Source organism: Asparagus officinalis, chromosome 3 (assembly GCF_001876935.1).
Source record: "Asparagus officinalis chromosome 3, Aspof.V1, whole genome shotgun sequence".
Taxonomy (NCBI): domain Eukaryota; kingdom Viridiplantae; phylum Streptophyta; class Magnoliopsida; order Asparagales; family Asparagaceae; genus Asparagus; species Asparagus officinalis.
In genome coordinates, this window is record NC_033796.1 from 12,130,261 (window position 1) to 12,144,224 (window position 13,964).

At 43.7% G+C, this 13,964-nt stretch overlaps 1 protein-coding gene across 1 annotated transcript in view; it reads right to left on the reverse strand.

Annotated features, from left to right (window-relative positions):
• LOC109833025 (2-methyl-6-phytyl-1,4-hydroquinone methyltransferase 1, chloroplastic) overlaps window positions 1-11,142 on the reverse strand; it is a 14,962-nt gene extending 3,820 nt beyond the window's left edge. The window contains exons 1-2 of the mRNA XM_020400557.1: window positions 10,259-11,142; window positions 9,449-9,755 (exon numbers count right to left, since the gene is read on the reverse strand). Of these exons, the coding sequence (XP_020256146.1) occupies window positions 9,449-9,755; window positions 10,259-10,818 (867 nt within the window). The 5' untranslated portion in view covers window positions 10,819-11,142. The remainder of the gene's footprint in view (window positions 1-9,448; window positions 9,756-10,258) is intronic.

Below are 13,964 nucleotides of genomic sequence, written 5' to 3' on the forward strand. Positions count from 1 at the left end.
CTATATATATGTGTGTATATATATATATATATATATATATATATATATATATATATAGAGAGAGAGAGAGAGAGAGAGAGAGAGATTAATGAGTATCCTTGTCATAGGAGGAGATTTTCCTCCTTGTCGCCTATGTGGCACAATCCCCATCATCCTCATAAAGTAGGCACAAATCCCCACCAACTCACTCTCTCTCTCCTACTTTATGAGGATGGTGGAGATTGTACCACATAGGCGTCAAGGAGATAATCCTCTCTGTAGACGTCTAAAAATGCCTATAGGTATCTACGTACAGCTCGAGACGGAGAGAAGATGATGAACGTCGTTATCCGAGTCTAAGAGGATTATCTGTCGTCGATAAGCGCATGAAGCGAAACGACGAACCAAGTGGCCCGCGTGCGTCAATCAACACGCGCATCAGCTCGCGCGCGTCAATCAGTTCGTGCGCGTTCAACGGTCAATCCCGCAACGAAACATGCAAGTCAACAAGATGATCAATCACGCGAAACGGGGAAAAACTATAAGTCCCGGAAAATCGAAAAAGTCAGGAAACATACAAGTTCGGCCCAAAGCCAGATCACCAGAAGGTGACTCGGCGGCCGAACCACCAAATGGTGGCTCGGCCAAAACCAAGTCACTGGCCCGGCCAGGGCCGAGCCACGGGTGACTGTTCGGCCAAAATTCGGTTTTTTCGGTTCTTTTATGGATTCTTTCGGGATTTGGGGTTCCAACTGCTCTGATATTGTTGTTAGATAGTTGCTAACTGAAGATAGAGGGAATCACTCGTTTTGATCCAAGAAAACCGCCAACTAAGCCTATAAATAGGGGCTCGGGTGTTCATTTTTCGAGGAGGAGATCAAGAGGGCGAAGCGCTGCCGAATTGGAGAGTGGAGCCACGAATTTACAGCAAGGGTTAGCAGATCTTTGCGATCTCCTGCGCATAAAGAGTGGAGTTCGAGAGATCTGAGACTTGTCCCCTATTCCTCAGCATTTAAGCTTGGTCTTAAATCCCGAGAAGAACCGTGATTTTGCTTAGTCAAAATCACCGCTACTGCAATTACTTCCTTTGTGAAGTAAGAGCATTAATTATCCAACTTCTGCTAACCGGATCTGATCCGCGACGGTCCACGGATATTAACGTCCCCGGCACAGGCAAAGAACTCACACAAGCAGCGGGTGATAAACGTCTGTTGCGCTGTTTGACAAGAGTTGTAATCTTTATTTTTATTGTATAAAGGAGATCTTATAAAAAAATCAATTTTTTATTTGAGTTTATTGTAATGACCAAAGTTATAATAGATTCGATGACAATGAAAACATCAACTTTTGACCCAAACAAGCTGGCGACCACAGTGGGAGCCAACAGCTTCGCTGCCGAAGCTGTCGTGCCGCAACCACGGATCCAGATCCCGGTTTACGAAGAGGTCGAGTACGAGTTCGACCAACTAAAATTCGAGGAGTATCTGTCGTCCTCCTCCAGATCCTCCGTCCCTCGCAAGCGCAGGAAGATCAAGGCCCTCGTTGCCGCTGCAACCCCGCCTTGTAATGCCCCTTTGGCCTCCAATGAGCCCGGATCTACAGATCTGGACCTTTCCTCCACCAAGGAGTTAATTGCAGAAGGCACGCCAACCCTATCAAAGAGGACACGCCAAAGACAGCGCTAACGACTTGCGCATCGACTCGGTAAGGCTTTGGAGCCGGTTGACGGGATTCGCTACGAAGCGGATCTGAAGTCCAGAAGGTGCAAACCCCTTCAGCAGCAAATGAATGGCGTATCCTCTAAGCCAACAGCGAATGAATGGATCCAAGTCAAACGGACCCGCTCAACCTTCGAGGATCGCATTCAGAAGCGTCATGCCTTGATTGCGCACGCACGGATCCTCGTGCGAGAAGCGCAAAAGCTGAAGCAGAAAGAAGTGGTCAAGAAGCTACCAAGATCATGCCGAGTCTGGAGGCCAAAGTCCAAACCGACATCAAAAACAACCCAAATGGTGTCCGAAGGCGTCAGAGAAACTAGAAGACCAAATGATGGTTCGGCCAAGTTCAAACCACCAAATGGTGGCTCGGTCAAGTTCAAACCACCAAATGGTGGCTCGGCCAAAGTCAAACCACCAAATGGTGGCTCGACCAAGTTCAAACCACCAAATGGTGGCTCGGCCAAAGTCAAACCACCAAATGGTGACTCGGCCAAATTCAAACCACTAAATGGTGGCTCGGCCAAAGTCAAACCACCAAATGGTGGCTCGGCCAAATTCAAACCACCAAATGGTGGCTCGGCCAAAGTCAAACCATCAAATGGTGGTTTGAGCAAAACTCAGACTGGTTTGGTCCGTTTCACTGCTGATTCACTTCCTACAGTCCCGTCTGAGTTTCCGGCGGCCCCTATTCATGTCCCGATGAATTCTACACTCCCGGTGATACCTCACGACCACGGAGACTTATCCTATTTCAAGATGAGGATGACGGATCGCCTGGGTCCTTTGCACGAGGATCAATGCAAGGTTCCGATCAAAAAACGCTTGGGTCTGGTGACTGAACCCCGAGCAGCCATTCAAGCTGGGGGTCGCACACGCCCTCGCAACAAATCAGGACCTTTGTATAATGGGAAAACCCCTGCACTTGACCGCCTCGGACGACGAATTGAAGTCCAAGAGCCCGTCAAGAGTTCGCGTCTCCAAAAGCGCCGCTCTAAACGCGTGACTCTTGAGGACGCAAATAAGGCATCGAGTCCTCGGAAGAAAACGTATTCGTCAGATGATGACGTTATACCTGATGAGTCATGCCAACACACGATAGGTTGCTCCGGTCTTCAGACCGATGAGTTGTACTATCGGGCTAGGGGTACGAACAGATCTCGAAAGAGAAGTACCCGAGAAACGGACTCATTGTCCATGCACAAACATTATCAGGACAGTATTATCAGCATGTAGCTGCCCCAAGACCGCTCCGCAGAGGGTCTCGGTATTTGAGAGGATCTCTAACGAAACGACTAAGTCCAAGCCAAGACGTTTCCACAAGAAACGATCGGTCGTTCAAGGTGACGAACTTTCGGAAGTCACAATAAATATGGCTGATAAGGGAAAATCGATTCGACCTTCCAGCTCTGACCCGCTTGTATTGCATCGTCTAACCCGGTTACGATCAGGAACTATTAGACAAAGGGACTATCAGAGAATGCAGAGAAGGTTATCCTCGGATGATGAAACATCGGATGCTAACTCGGCCATCGCTTCTGATAATACGGTATCCAGTCCGGGACAATCCGCGAAGTGTTTATGATTAACACCGAGGAAGTAGCCAAAATGGTTGAGGATGCATTGGCCAAGCAGAAAGAGGCATTCAAGATCGAAATAAAAATGACTATGCTACGAATAAGGGAAGAGCATGACCAACAAATTCAGGCTCTGTCCAATCAGTTCGGTGAATCCAGCCGCCGCAACATTGCTGACCAAGCAGGTAGCGATTCAGATGCGGATGAACGTCTCAATGTTGAGAACCCTCCCGGTGATCAGAACACTAGGGGTGGTCCCACTGAAGATAATAATACCGGGGGTGGTCCTGCTAATGATGACAACACTAGGGGTTGCCCCGTTGTTCCTCTCACAAATCGTCCGAAGCATGATACAGACGAGGACGAAAAGATAAAAGATCTCGAGAAAAAAATCAATGCTCTGATGTCTGATCGAGAGGTAAAGAAGACAAGGATCTCATGTCCTTACCCAAGAGAGTGGGATTCGATCCCGTATACGGCGAAGTTCAACTTGATCAACTTCACACCGTTCGATGGGAAGGGTTCGCCCACTCAGCATTTGATCTACTTCAAGTCTCACTTGGGCATGATCTCCGGTAATGAAACCTCGATGGTTTGGTCATTCGTTGGCACCTTTCGTGGGCCCGCCTTCGATTGGTACCGTCGTCTCAAGTCTGGAAGCATCAACAGCTGGGACAACCTAGAGAACCTATTTCTCGCTCATTTCTTTGACGATGATGCCGAGATGTCAATCAGGACGCTCCTTCGATGAGAAGCAAGAAGATGACGAGACGGTCGACGACTTCGTCAAGCGCTTCCGGAATAAGGCGATAAACTGCCGAGATTCGATCACAGAGGACTTCATCCTCCAAACCTGCCACAACAACCTCTCTTTGGACGTGCTAGAAGTTATGAGAGTAGCACCGTCCAACAACTGGAAAGAGTTGAAGGTGCGTAGAGAGCGGGCTGAACGCTTTATCCGAAGGAAGAAGGCCGAGAGGAACCAACCGACGGCTAATCCTCCAAACTCAAACTTCGCCTCCCGTGGTAAGGGTAAGGCACCTGCAGCTGCTGTTGATGCTAATCAAACGTTACAACGACAATCCCGAAGACAGCAAAAGGTTTCGGACCCGAAACTCTAAAAAGAGTACTCATTCAAGGACGAAGATGTTCCAGCCATCTTCGAGTCCCTCCTTGAAAATAATAAGATCAAGCTACCACCTATCGTCAATCAGGAGGAAACTGACAATACTACGTATCCAAAGTACTGTGCGTATCACAGGAGGATCCTTCATCCCACTAAGGATTGCTTTGCTCTCAAGAATAGTATCCAAACCTTGGTTGAAGCCGGCGTTATATCGCTCAATTAAGCCGAATGAATACTCCTTCTGACACTCCAAAGAGTATACGAGTATAAACTGCTTCTCGGTCATCCAACTAAGTACAATGTTAAACCCGGTTTCGCAAAGGAAGCTGGGGGTGGATGATTTATGTAACGGGAAGTTCCTGAAGAATCTTATATTCTTAAGGATAACCCGAACATGCAACTGAGGATAACGTACTCCTCGTTACACCCAGTTTTACAAAGAAAGCTGAGGGTGGATAATTCATATAACGGGAAGTTCCCGGAAGAATGTTAAATGTAATGTTCTTAGGGGTAACCCGATCATTATGAACAAAGTGATAAACACTAAACTCCTATTATGATTTCTGAACACTCTTTTGCTGAGACGAGATTCGATCACTTCGTTGGATCAATCTTTCCTCACAAAACTCTCTTTGGTGTTTAACGACTCATAGTCTTCCACCACAAAATCCCCCACCGATCAGACTAATTGACGGTAGGACCACCAAAATTCTGTCCTGTTTAATCCATTCAAACTTCCGCTATGTTCGTGCACTCAATACTTTCATGGTTAGAGTCCGGATATAATGCTTAGAATTTTGATCTGTCAATCCTTAATGAATTGTCAAACCCCTTCGCGTTAAGTCCTTATCACTTAACATCAAGAACCCCTACCGAGTGATTTGTATAAGTTAACACTCTCACTATGATTTGTACTCCCACCCCCACTGTCCACTTGGTCAAACATTCCTACAGTTAGGACCACAGTCAAAATTCCCTCTCGATTCCTTCAATGAACGAGAGGTCCACAAATCGAGTGATCAAACCTATAAAAGTTAGGGTCATCTCACACTCCCACTCTTACTTGGTCAAACATTCCTACAGTTAGGACCACAATCAAAATCCCCTCTCGATTCCTTCGATGAACGAGAGGTCCATTTTCAAATCGAGCGATCAAACTTTCCTACAGTTAGGATCGTCTCAAGCCTCCCATTCGGTCAAACCTTCCTACAGTTAGGGTCAAAACCAAAATCCCCTTTCGATTCTTCCAATGAACGAGAGGTTCACTCTCAAATTGAGTGATTAAACCTTTCTACAGTTAGGATCACCTTAAACTCCCACTTGATCAAACCTTCCTACAGTAAAGACCAAAACCACAATTCACTCTCGATAAACGAGAAATTCACCTTTAGTTCGGTAATCAAATCTTCTGACAATTAAGATTATCTGAATTTTTCGATTCTCGGAGTGGAGATCTCACTCCTAGTTTCACCTTTCCGGATTCTGGGGGTGGAGATCCCACCTCGAGTCTCCTTTTCAACTGGAGATAGAATATAAAATTCTTCCTCTTCAGCTTTGGGAGATAGAATATAAAATTCTTCCTAGAATATAAAATTCTTCCTCTTCAGCTTTGGGAGATAGAATATAAAATTCTTCCTCTCCCGCATCGGGTCCGTCTTTACCCTAGGAGAAGACATCACATTTCCAAACTCCTAAAATCCGTGCTTCACACGTACGGGACATTTTATCCCGAATCCTGAGTAGGGATAAATCAACACCTAACACGCGTTGCCGGTTTAGTCTTTCACCGATTGAAAAAAACACCAGAATCCAGTCTGGGGCATTTTATCCCGAAGCCTAAGTAGGGATAAGTCAACGCCTAACCCGCGTTGTTGGGTGGTTCGTTCTCGTAAAAACGACCAAGTCTACGTATTCAGCATCGTAGCAATAAAAATCCATGCCTTTTATGCATGGGAAATTTTATCCCGAATTCTGAGTAGGGATAAGTCAACGCCTAACACGCGTTGCCGGTTTAGTCTTTCACCGATTGAAAAAAACACCAGAATCCAGTCTGGGGCATTTTATCCCGAAGCCTAAGTAGGGATAAGTCAACGCCTAACCCGCGTTGTTGGGTGGTTCGTTCTCGTAAAAACGACCAAGTCTACGTATTCAGCATCGTAGCAATAAAAATCCATGCCTTTTATGCATGGGAAATTTTATCCCGAATTCTGAGTAGGGATAAGTCAACGCCTAACACGCGTTGCCGGTTTAGTCTTTCACCGATTGAAAAAGACACCAGAATCCAGTCTGGGATATTTTATCCTGAAGCCTAAGTAGGGGTAAGTCAACGCCTAACCCACGTTGCTGGGTGGTTCGTTCCCGTAAAAACGACCAAGTCTACGTATTCAGCATCGTAGCAACAAAAATCCATATCTTTTATGCATGTGGAATTTTATCCCGAATCCTGAGTAGGGATAAGTCAACGCCTAACACGCGTTGCCGGTTAGTTCTTAACCGTAAAAAGAACAGAAGCCCACATATTCGACATTATGACAGGTTATTATTCATAACGTCAAAATCCGTGCTTCACACGCACGGGGAATTTTATCCCGAATCCTAAGTAGGGATAAGTCAACGCCTAACACGTGTTGCTGGTCAGTCTTTTACTGTAAAAAGGATAAAAGCCCACATGTTCGATATTGTGACAGATTGTTATTAATAACACCAAAATCCGTGCCTTACACGCACGGGGAATTTTATCCCAAATCCTAAGAAGGGATAAGTCAACGTCTAACACGCGTTGCCGGTTTAGTCTTTCACCGTTTGAAGAAGACACCAGAATCCGAGTCTGGGGACTTTTATCCCGAAGCCTAAGTAGGGATAAGTCAGCGCCTAACACGTGTTGCCGGGTAGTCTATTCCCGTAAGAAAGACTAGGTCTACGTATTCAATATCATAGCACGAAGAGAGTTTACTCTCTTAGCACAACGTCACATGAGGAACGGACTTAAACAATCCGCATGCAAGCCCGATTCAAACGGTAATCGGTAAAGGCACGTCAAATCCGTTGAAGGCTGAGGATTTGCCAAAAATCCTAAGTCAGCGTCTAACACGCGTTGCCGGGTAGTCTAATCCCGTAAGAAAGACGAAGTCTAAGTATTCAATATCGTAGCACTAAAAGAGTTAACTCTTCTAGCATAACGTCATATGTGGAACAGACTTAAACAATCCGCATGCTAGCCCGACTCAAACGGTAGCCGGTAAAGGCTCATCAAACCCGTTGATGACTGAGAGTTTACCAAAAATCCTATATATGCGAAAGTCATTGACGCACCAGCCCCATTATTTGGTCTCGTGACTTAAGCATCCAACGACTTCGGGATAAGATCCATATCTGCAGACGAAACAACTTTAATAGTTGGTCCTGCAGCCTAAAATTTGGGATCGCCACGCTCCAATGCCTTAAGAGCTTAAACTGTGTAGACTCCAGTAAACGTACGAGTATAAACTGTGTTAACGCCGGTCAACGCGTTGCGACAAAGATAATCAGTTCAAAGTTAACTCAATGGCACGAGCCAAAACTAACTCACCAATTCTGATTCAAGACTTCGACAACGGTCAGACGATAAACGCAGCGCGGGAAGACCTTCATTTATTCGACAAAGCACTGGATAGACTGAAGGCTGAGGAAGTTAAGAATTAAAACAGTTCACAGGTCCTTTGACACCGACTAAAGGCGGGAGACTATCATATCCAAAGCATTCCAGACTCCTCCATAAAAGAATGAGTCTGAAATACTTTGAAGGGGGTATCTGTAGGCGTCTAAAAATGCCTATAGGTATCCACGTACAGCTCGAGACGGAGAGAAGATGATGAACGTCGTTATCCGAGTCTAAGAGGATTATCTGTCGTCGACAAGCGCATGAAGCGAAACGACGAACCAAGTGGTCCGCGTGCGTCAATCAACACGCGCATCAGCTCGCGCGCATCAATCAACACGCGCGCGTCAATCAGTTCGTGCGCGTCAATCAGTTCGTGCGCGTTCAACGGTCAATCCCGCAATGAAGCGTGCAAGTCAACAAGATGATCAATCACGCGAAACGGGGGAAAACTACAAGTCCCGGAAAATCGAAAAAGTCAGGAAACATACAAGCTCGGCCCAAAGCCAGATCACCAGAAGGTGACTCGGTGGTCGAACCACCAAATGGTGGCTCGGCCAAGGCCGAGCCACCATTTGGTGGCCCAGCCAGGGCCGGGTGATTGTTCGGCCAAAATTCGAATTTTCGGTTCTTTTATGGATTCTTTCGGGATTTGGGGTTCCAACTGCTTTGATATTGTTGTTAGATAGTTGCTAACTGAAGATAGAGGGAATCCCTCGTTTTGATCCAAGAAAACCGCCAACTAAGCCTATAAATAGGGGCTCGGGTGTTCATTTTTCGAGGAGGAGATCAAGAGGGCGAAGCGCTGCCGAATTGGAGAGTGGAGCCACGAATTTACAGCAAGGGTTAGCAGATCTTGACGATCTCCTGTGCATAAAGAGTGGAGTTCGAGAGATCTGAGACATGTCCCTTATTCCTCCGCATTTAAGCTTGGTCTTAAATCCCGAGAAGAGCCGTGATTTTGCTTAGTCAAAATCACCGTTACTGTAATTACTTCCTTTGTGAAGTGAGAGCATTAATTATCCAACTTCTGCTAACCGGATCTGATCCGCGGTGATCCACGGATATTAACGTCCTCGGCACAGGTAAAGAACTCACACAAGCAGCGGGTGATAAACGTCCGTTGCGCTGTTTGACAAGAGTTGTAATCTTTATTTTCATTGCTTATAAAAATATATATATATATATATATATATATATATATATAGAGAGAGAGAGAGAGAGAGAGTGATCTAAGATATGTACTAACCAATTATCAGAAAGAAGTTAAACCAATGATGGAAACAGGACAATATGATGATCATTTTTCTACTATTTGTCAGTTGACGGTAGTAAGTTTTGAGTTAACTTAAAAAAAAAAGATTCTAACAACATACGTGAAAAAAATGCATAATGAGATATTAAAAAAAAATACCTGAAGAGGAGAATCCCCAGATACTCTTTTAACACCAGTCACAGAGCAACCCATAATTAAACCATGTCTACGAACACCACGATACCATTTGGGGCCAATTCTTTTCAGTTTCACATCTTTAAATCCAGCCTTTTTGAACCATTCAATGTATTCTTCTTCCTTAGGGAAGAGCATCCACATATCAGCAAAGAATCGAGAGAGCCAAAATGTTGGATATACAGGACCAATCACACAAGCTATTCCTCCAAGTTTTAGTACACGGTACGCTTCCTTGATTCCTCGTTGTGGATCAGGCCAATACTCAATACTGAATAATATATCAATTAGAAAGAACAAAGGGATAGTTTGCTGTAAAATTATGTGCAATTGCGGTAACATCAAAGAGAATTTGATTGAGATATAGCAAGTTAAGAATACGAAACATAGGAAACTAATCACACTCAAAGTTTCAGAATAGTATAGAAGTGGCACGAGCCACAATATACAAATAGATATGTTAAACCATACCGAAGATAATTCTTCATCAGGGTACAAATTATAAGGAGTTAATTTTTGAGCCTCGTTCTTAAACTTGGTAATACCGACAAATAGGGCGCACACATTGTTGGTACAAAACAATTTTAACTCGCAAAAATTATCTAATTGTCTAACAATCAGTAGACTGTTGCATTTTAGCTAATATATATGGATCAGAGTTGAACAATACAGCAATTAATTGACTATAAAAAGATAATAACAGGTATTAAATAAATGAATACAGCATAAAACAAAAATCCATCTCAAAATATAAAGAAACCATCAAAATCTCACCTTCCAGCAGAAACATATCGATCAAAAGTATCAGTAGGAAAGGGGAGATCCTCAGCATCACCCTCAATGATAGTGCACTCTTTCAGTGCCTCCTTCTGCCTAGCTTTCTCAAGCTGATGAGGAGACTGATCAAGAATCGTCACATTTTTAGGGTAAACATGCTTAATAATCCCCAAAGTTGTGAACCCAGTTCCTCCTCCAACATCAACAACCTTCATCCTTGCATCATAGATCTCAGCAGGCTCCAAAGCTTCATCCCTCATATCCTCAGTCCAATGCCCAGGGTTTATAACATGGTCATAGACTATAGAAAGAAATCTATAGAACCAGAAAGCCTCTTGCTTGTGCTGAATGAATCTGGGCTGAGAAGCTGGCCTTGATGAGGAGAGGCTGCATCTGGGTACAATTGATTTGTTGCTTCTTTGAGTTTTCAAGGGGGAAAATCCCATCTTGGGGTGGGATTTTCCATCGAGAGAAGAGCCCAAAAAGCCCAATTTCTTGGGGGATTTCGTGCTAAGGATTGAGAGGCTCTCAGCTCCATTGAGCATGTAGGTAGCCATGGGGTATTGAAGGAAGAAGAGAACCCAAGTGTCAAAATCTGATCTTGAGTTGTGGTTCCAAGGAGATGCTAGCTGTTCACTGGAGGGTGAAGGGAAAATACAAGAGATAAAACAAACCCAGTTGGCAAAAGGGGATCTTGATTCAGAGAGAAAACCCAGAAGCTGAAACTGCTTTCTTATTGAGATATTTGATAGCAGGACTTTTCTCTCTCTTTTTCTTCCTCCTCCCAAAATTTGAGAAGAGAAAGAAGAGCGACTGTTTTGCCAAAGAGAGGGAAGAGGAGAGTGAGAGAATGAGAGGCTGAAGAGAGGGCAGCAGCTTTTTTCAGAGAAGCAGGAACCACAGGATGGAGAATTGGAGATAGGTGTCCATGACTATTGGCTGCCGCTAGGGGTGCCAATCGGGTCGGGTCGGGTCATAGTTGACCCGTTCTGTATAAATATGATCCGATCCGACCTGTTTAATAAATGAGTTAACGTGATTCGACCCGTTTATTAAACGGATTATCCGACCCGACCCATATAACCCGATTAACCCGTTTATCAAAACTTTCTTCAATGTCGTGGATACTATATCCAACCATCATCTAATAAACTAAAAGACGTTCAAATAGTTTGAATCAGATATAACTGCCTCCTTTTTAAGTACCTGACAGTTCACACACCAAATGAAAATAAATTATGTCAATAGTATTAGGGCAAATACAAATAGGTCAAGTCAAAAGATTTTTTTTTTTTTTTGGAGTGGTGGGATATTCATATAATCTGTTATAAAGTTTAGGGATGCAGAAATTTTGGGAATGTGTTGTTATTCTTGTATATTCTGTATGTTAGTAGATAAGTGAGAGAGGGAATCTTCCAGAACGCAAATTTCTTCTTTTTCTTCTTCTTCTTCTTCTTCTTCAACTTTTTTTTTAACTGAGAAAGTATGATGAAATTAGGGAAGTTTTCAGATTTCAGTTTAAAATATAGGAAATGACCCTTTCCATGTTTCGGTTTAAAATATAAGAAATGACCCCAAGTTAAGAGGGAGGCAAGCATTTCTAGCATTTACATGTTATAATGAAACTATAACAAGGAGAAATTCAAATACGGCGAGAATTCTCCTTTCTGGAGTTTGCTTACGAGATTATGCTCCTTAGATGTTTCTTAAAATAAAAAAAAGGGTGGGGGTGGGGGTTGAGGGGATTGAATTAATAAATCCGAAGAAAACTGAGATACTATTCTTGAGATAAAGGAGTTTGAGATACTAATTCCAATCACTAAACATAACTATGAACTGGCTGAGAACTACTGGTTCTGAGACAACCAATAGCTCAGGAAAAATCCCACAACATAGGTCAACTCAGATTCTAAACAGGGTTTATGACGATCTTGTACTGAAAAACATGGAGAAACACAGAGCAAATAGGAAATTTTATGAAATGTAAAATTCAGGCTAGTAAATGATTAATAATACATGAACCAAGATGCAAACTGACATTTTGCATCACTCCTCATCAAGTATCCTTGTTTAAGTCATAAGCCAACAAAAAGAACTAAAACTTAAAAGAAGTAAGCACTAATTCATTACTCTTTTCTTGAATCAGAAATGACACGGCAAAGTATCACGATACCAAGTGAATAGTTATGTACCCAGGGAACATGACAGAGAAATATTTAAGATGCAAATAATATTCTAGGTCAAGTACAAATTGTTATCAATTACCAAAATAGAACAGATACCAAAATGCAAGTCAATATTTGCACAACTCCTAAAAAATAAGATTCAATTTTCTTATTTAATTTCAGGTTTATCAATTCTTCATCGAACCAGAAATGGCATAGCAAAAACTACTCTTCAGCAACAATAATGCTGATCTGACCTTGAAAGCAAATGCTATCTGTTATGAATCTTATCTCGTCGTTGTTGGCTCAGAAACCTGCTCAAATCAGTCACTGTTTTCCTCTCTAGTGCACCACCAAGAACACAAGGGAAGCTCGCTCAGAAACCTGCTCAAATCAGTCACTGTTTTCCTCTCTAGTGCACCACCAAGAACACAAGGGAAGCTCGGGTACAGGTCTGGCCCTCAAGTGCACCACCAAGAACACAAGGGAAGCTCGGGTACAGGTCTGGCCCTCAAACACACACAGAGGTGAAAGTGGGGGTTCGCACAAAGCTCTTCGGAGCGCAAAACTCAGGTAAAGGGGGGAAGATCGATCGCACAAAGCTCACAGGAGCACAAAGCTCTTCTTCTTCCCTCTTCTTCTCACAGCTCAGAAACCTGCTCAAATCAGTCACTGTTTTCCTCTCTAGTGCACCACCAAGAACACAAGGGAAGCTTGGGTACAGGTCTGGCCCTCAAACACACACAGAGGTGAAAGTGGGGGTTCGCACAAAGCTCTTTGGAGCGCAAAACTCAGGTAAAGGGGGGATGATCGATCGCACAAAGCTCACAGGAGCACAAAGCTCTTCTTCTTCCCTCTTCTTCTCACAGAGCTACTACCTTCCCCCTTTCCTTCAGAGAAACATCGGTCTTATAGAAAAGGGGGGCAGCCGACACTGAGAGAAGAGCTAGGGTTAGGAGCCGACCTACACAAGTGGGAGATGGGACTCACAGCGGCGACCATCAGATCACAGAGATCGGAGGAGATTTAGAACTATCGGGTAGGAGAGGAAAAGAGAGGGGCTAGGGCACATCAGATAAGAGAAGAGGGAACTGGGCCTATTTGGTAACGGGCCATCTTATTTGGGCCAACAAAAAATAACAACAATCTCCACCTTTGGCCCAAGGTAGTGCACAGAGGAAAAACATGGAACTGCAGGACTCATCATCGCCATATTATTACTTGTATGGATACAAGCAATGGAAGAGAATACACTAAGTAAACTCAGATCACAAAGATCGGGGTAAGATCACCAAGCATACCAAGTCCACAAAGGACCGAACTCTACCAAACGGTCATCGAGTTCAAAGGGAAAAATCACAAAGCTATTAACAAGCACAAAGCAAGTTAATAGGCCACAAAGGCAACAAACAAAGCAAAGTCAAAATTACCCAAAATCAAAATTCAAGATTCTTGGACACGATATAAACTTTTCAGCAGGCAAACACTTAGTACCCATGTCAGCAGGATTAAATTCTGAGGGAATTTTCTCTAACTTC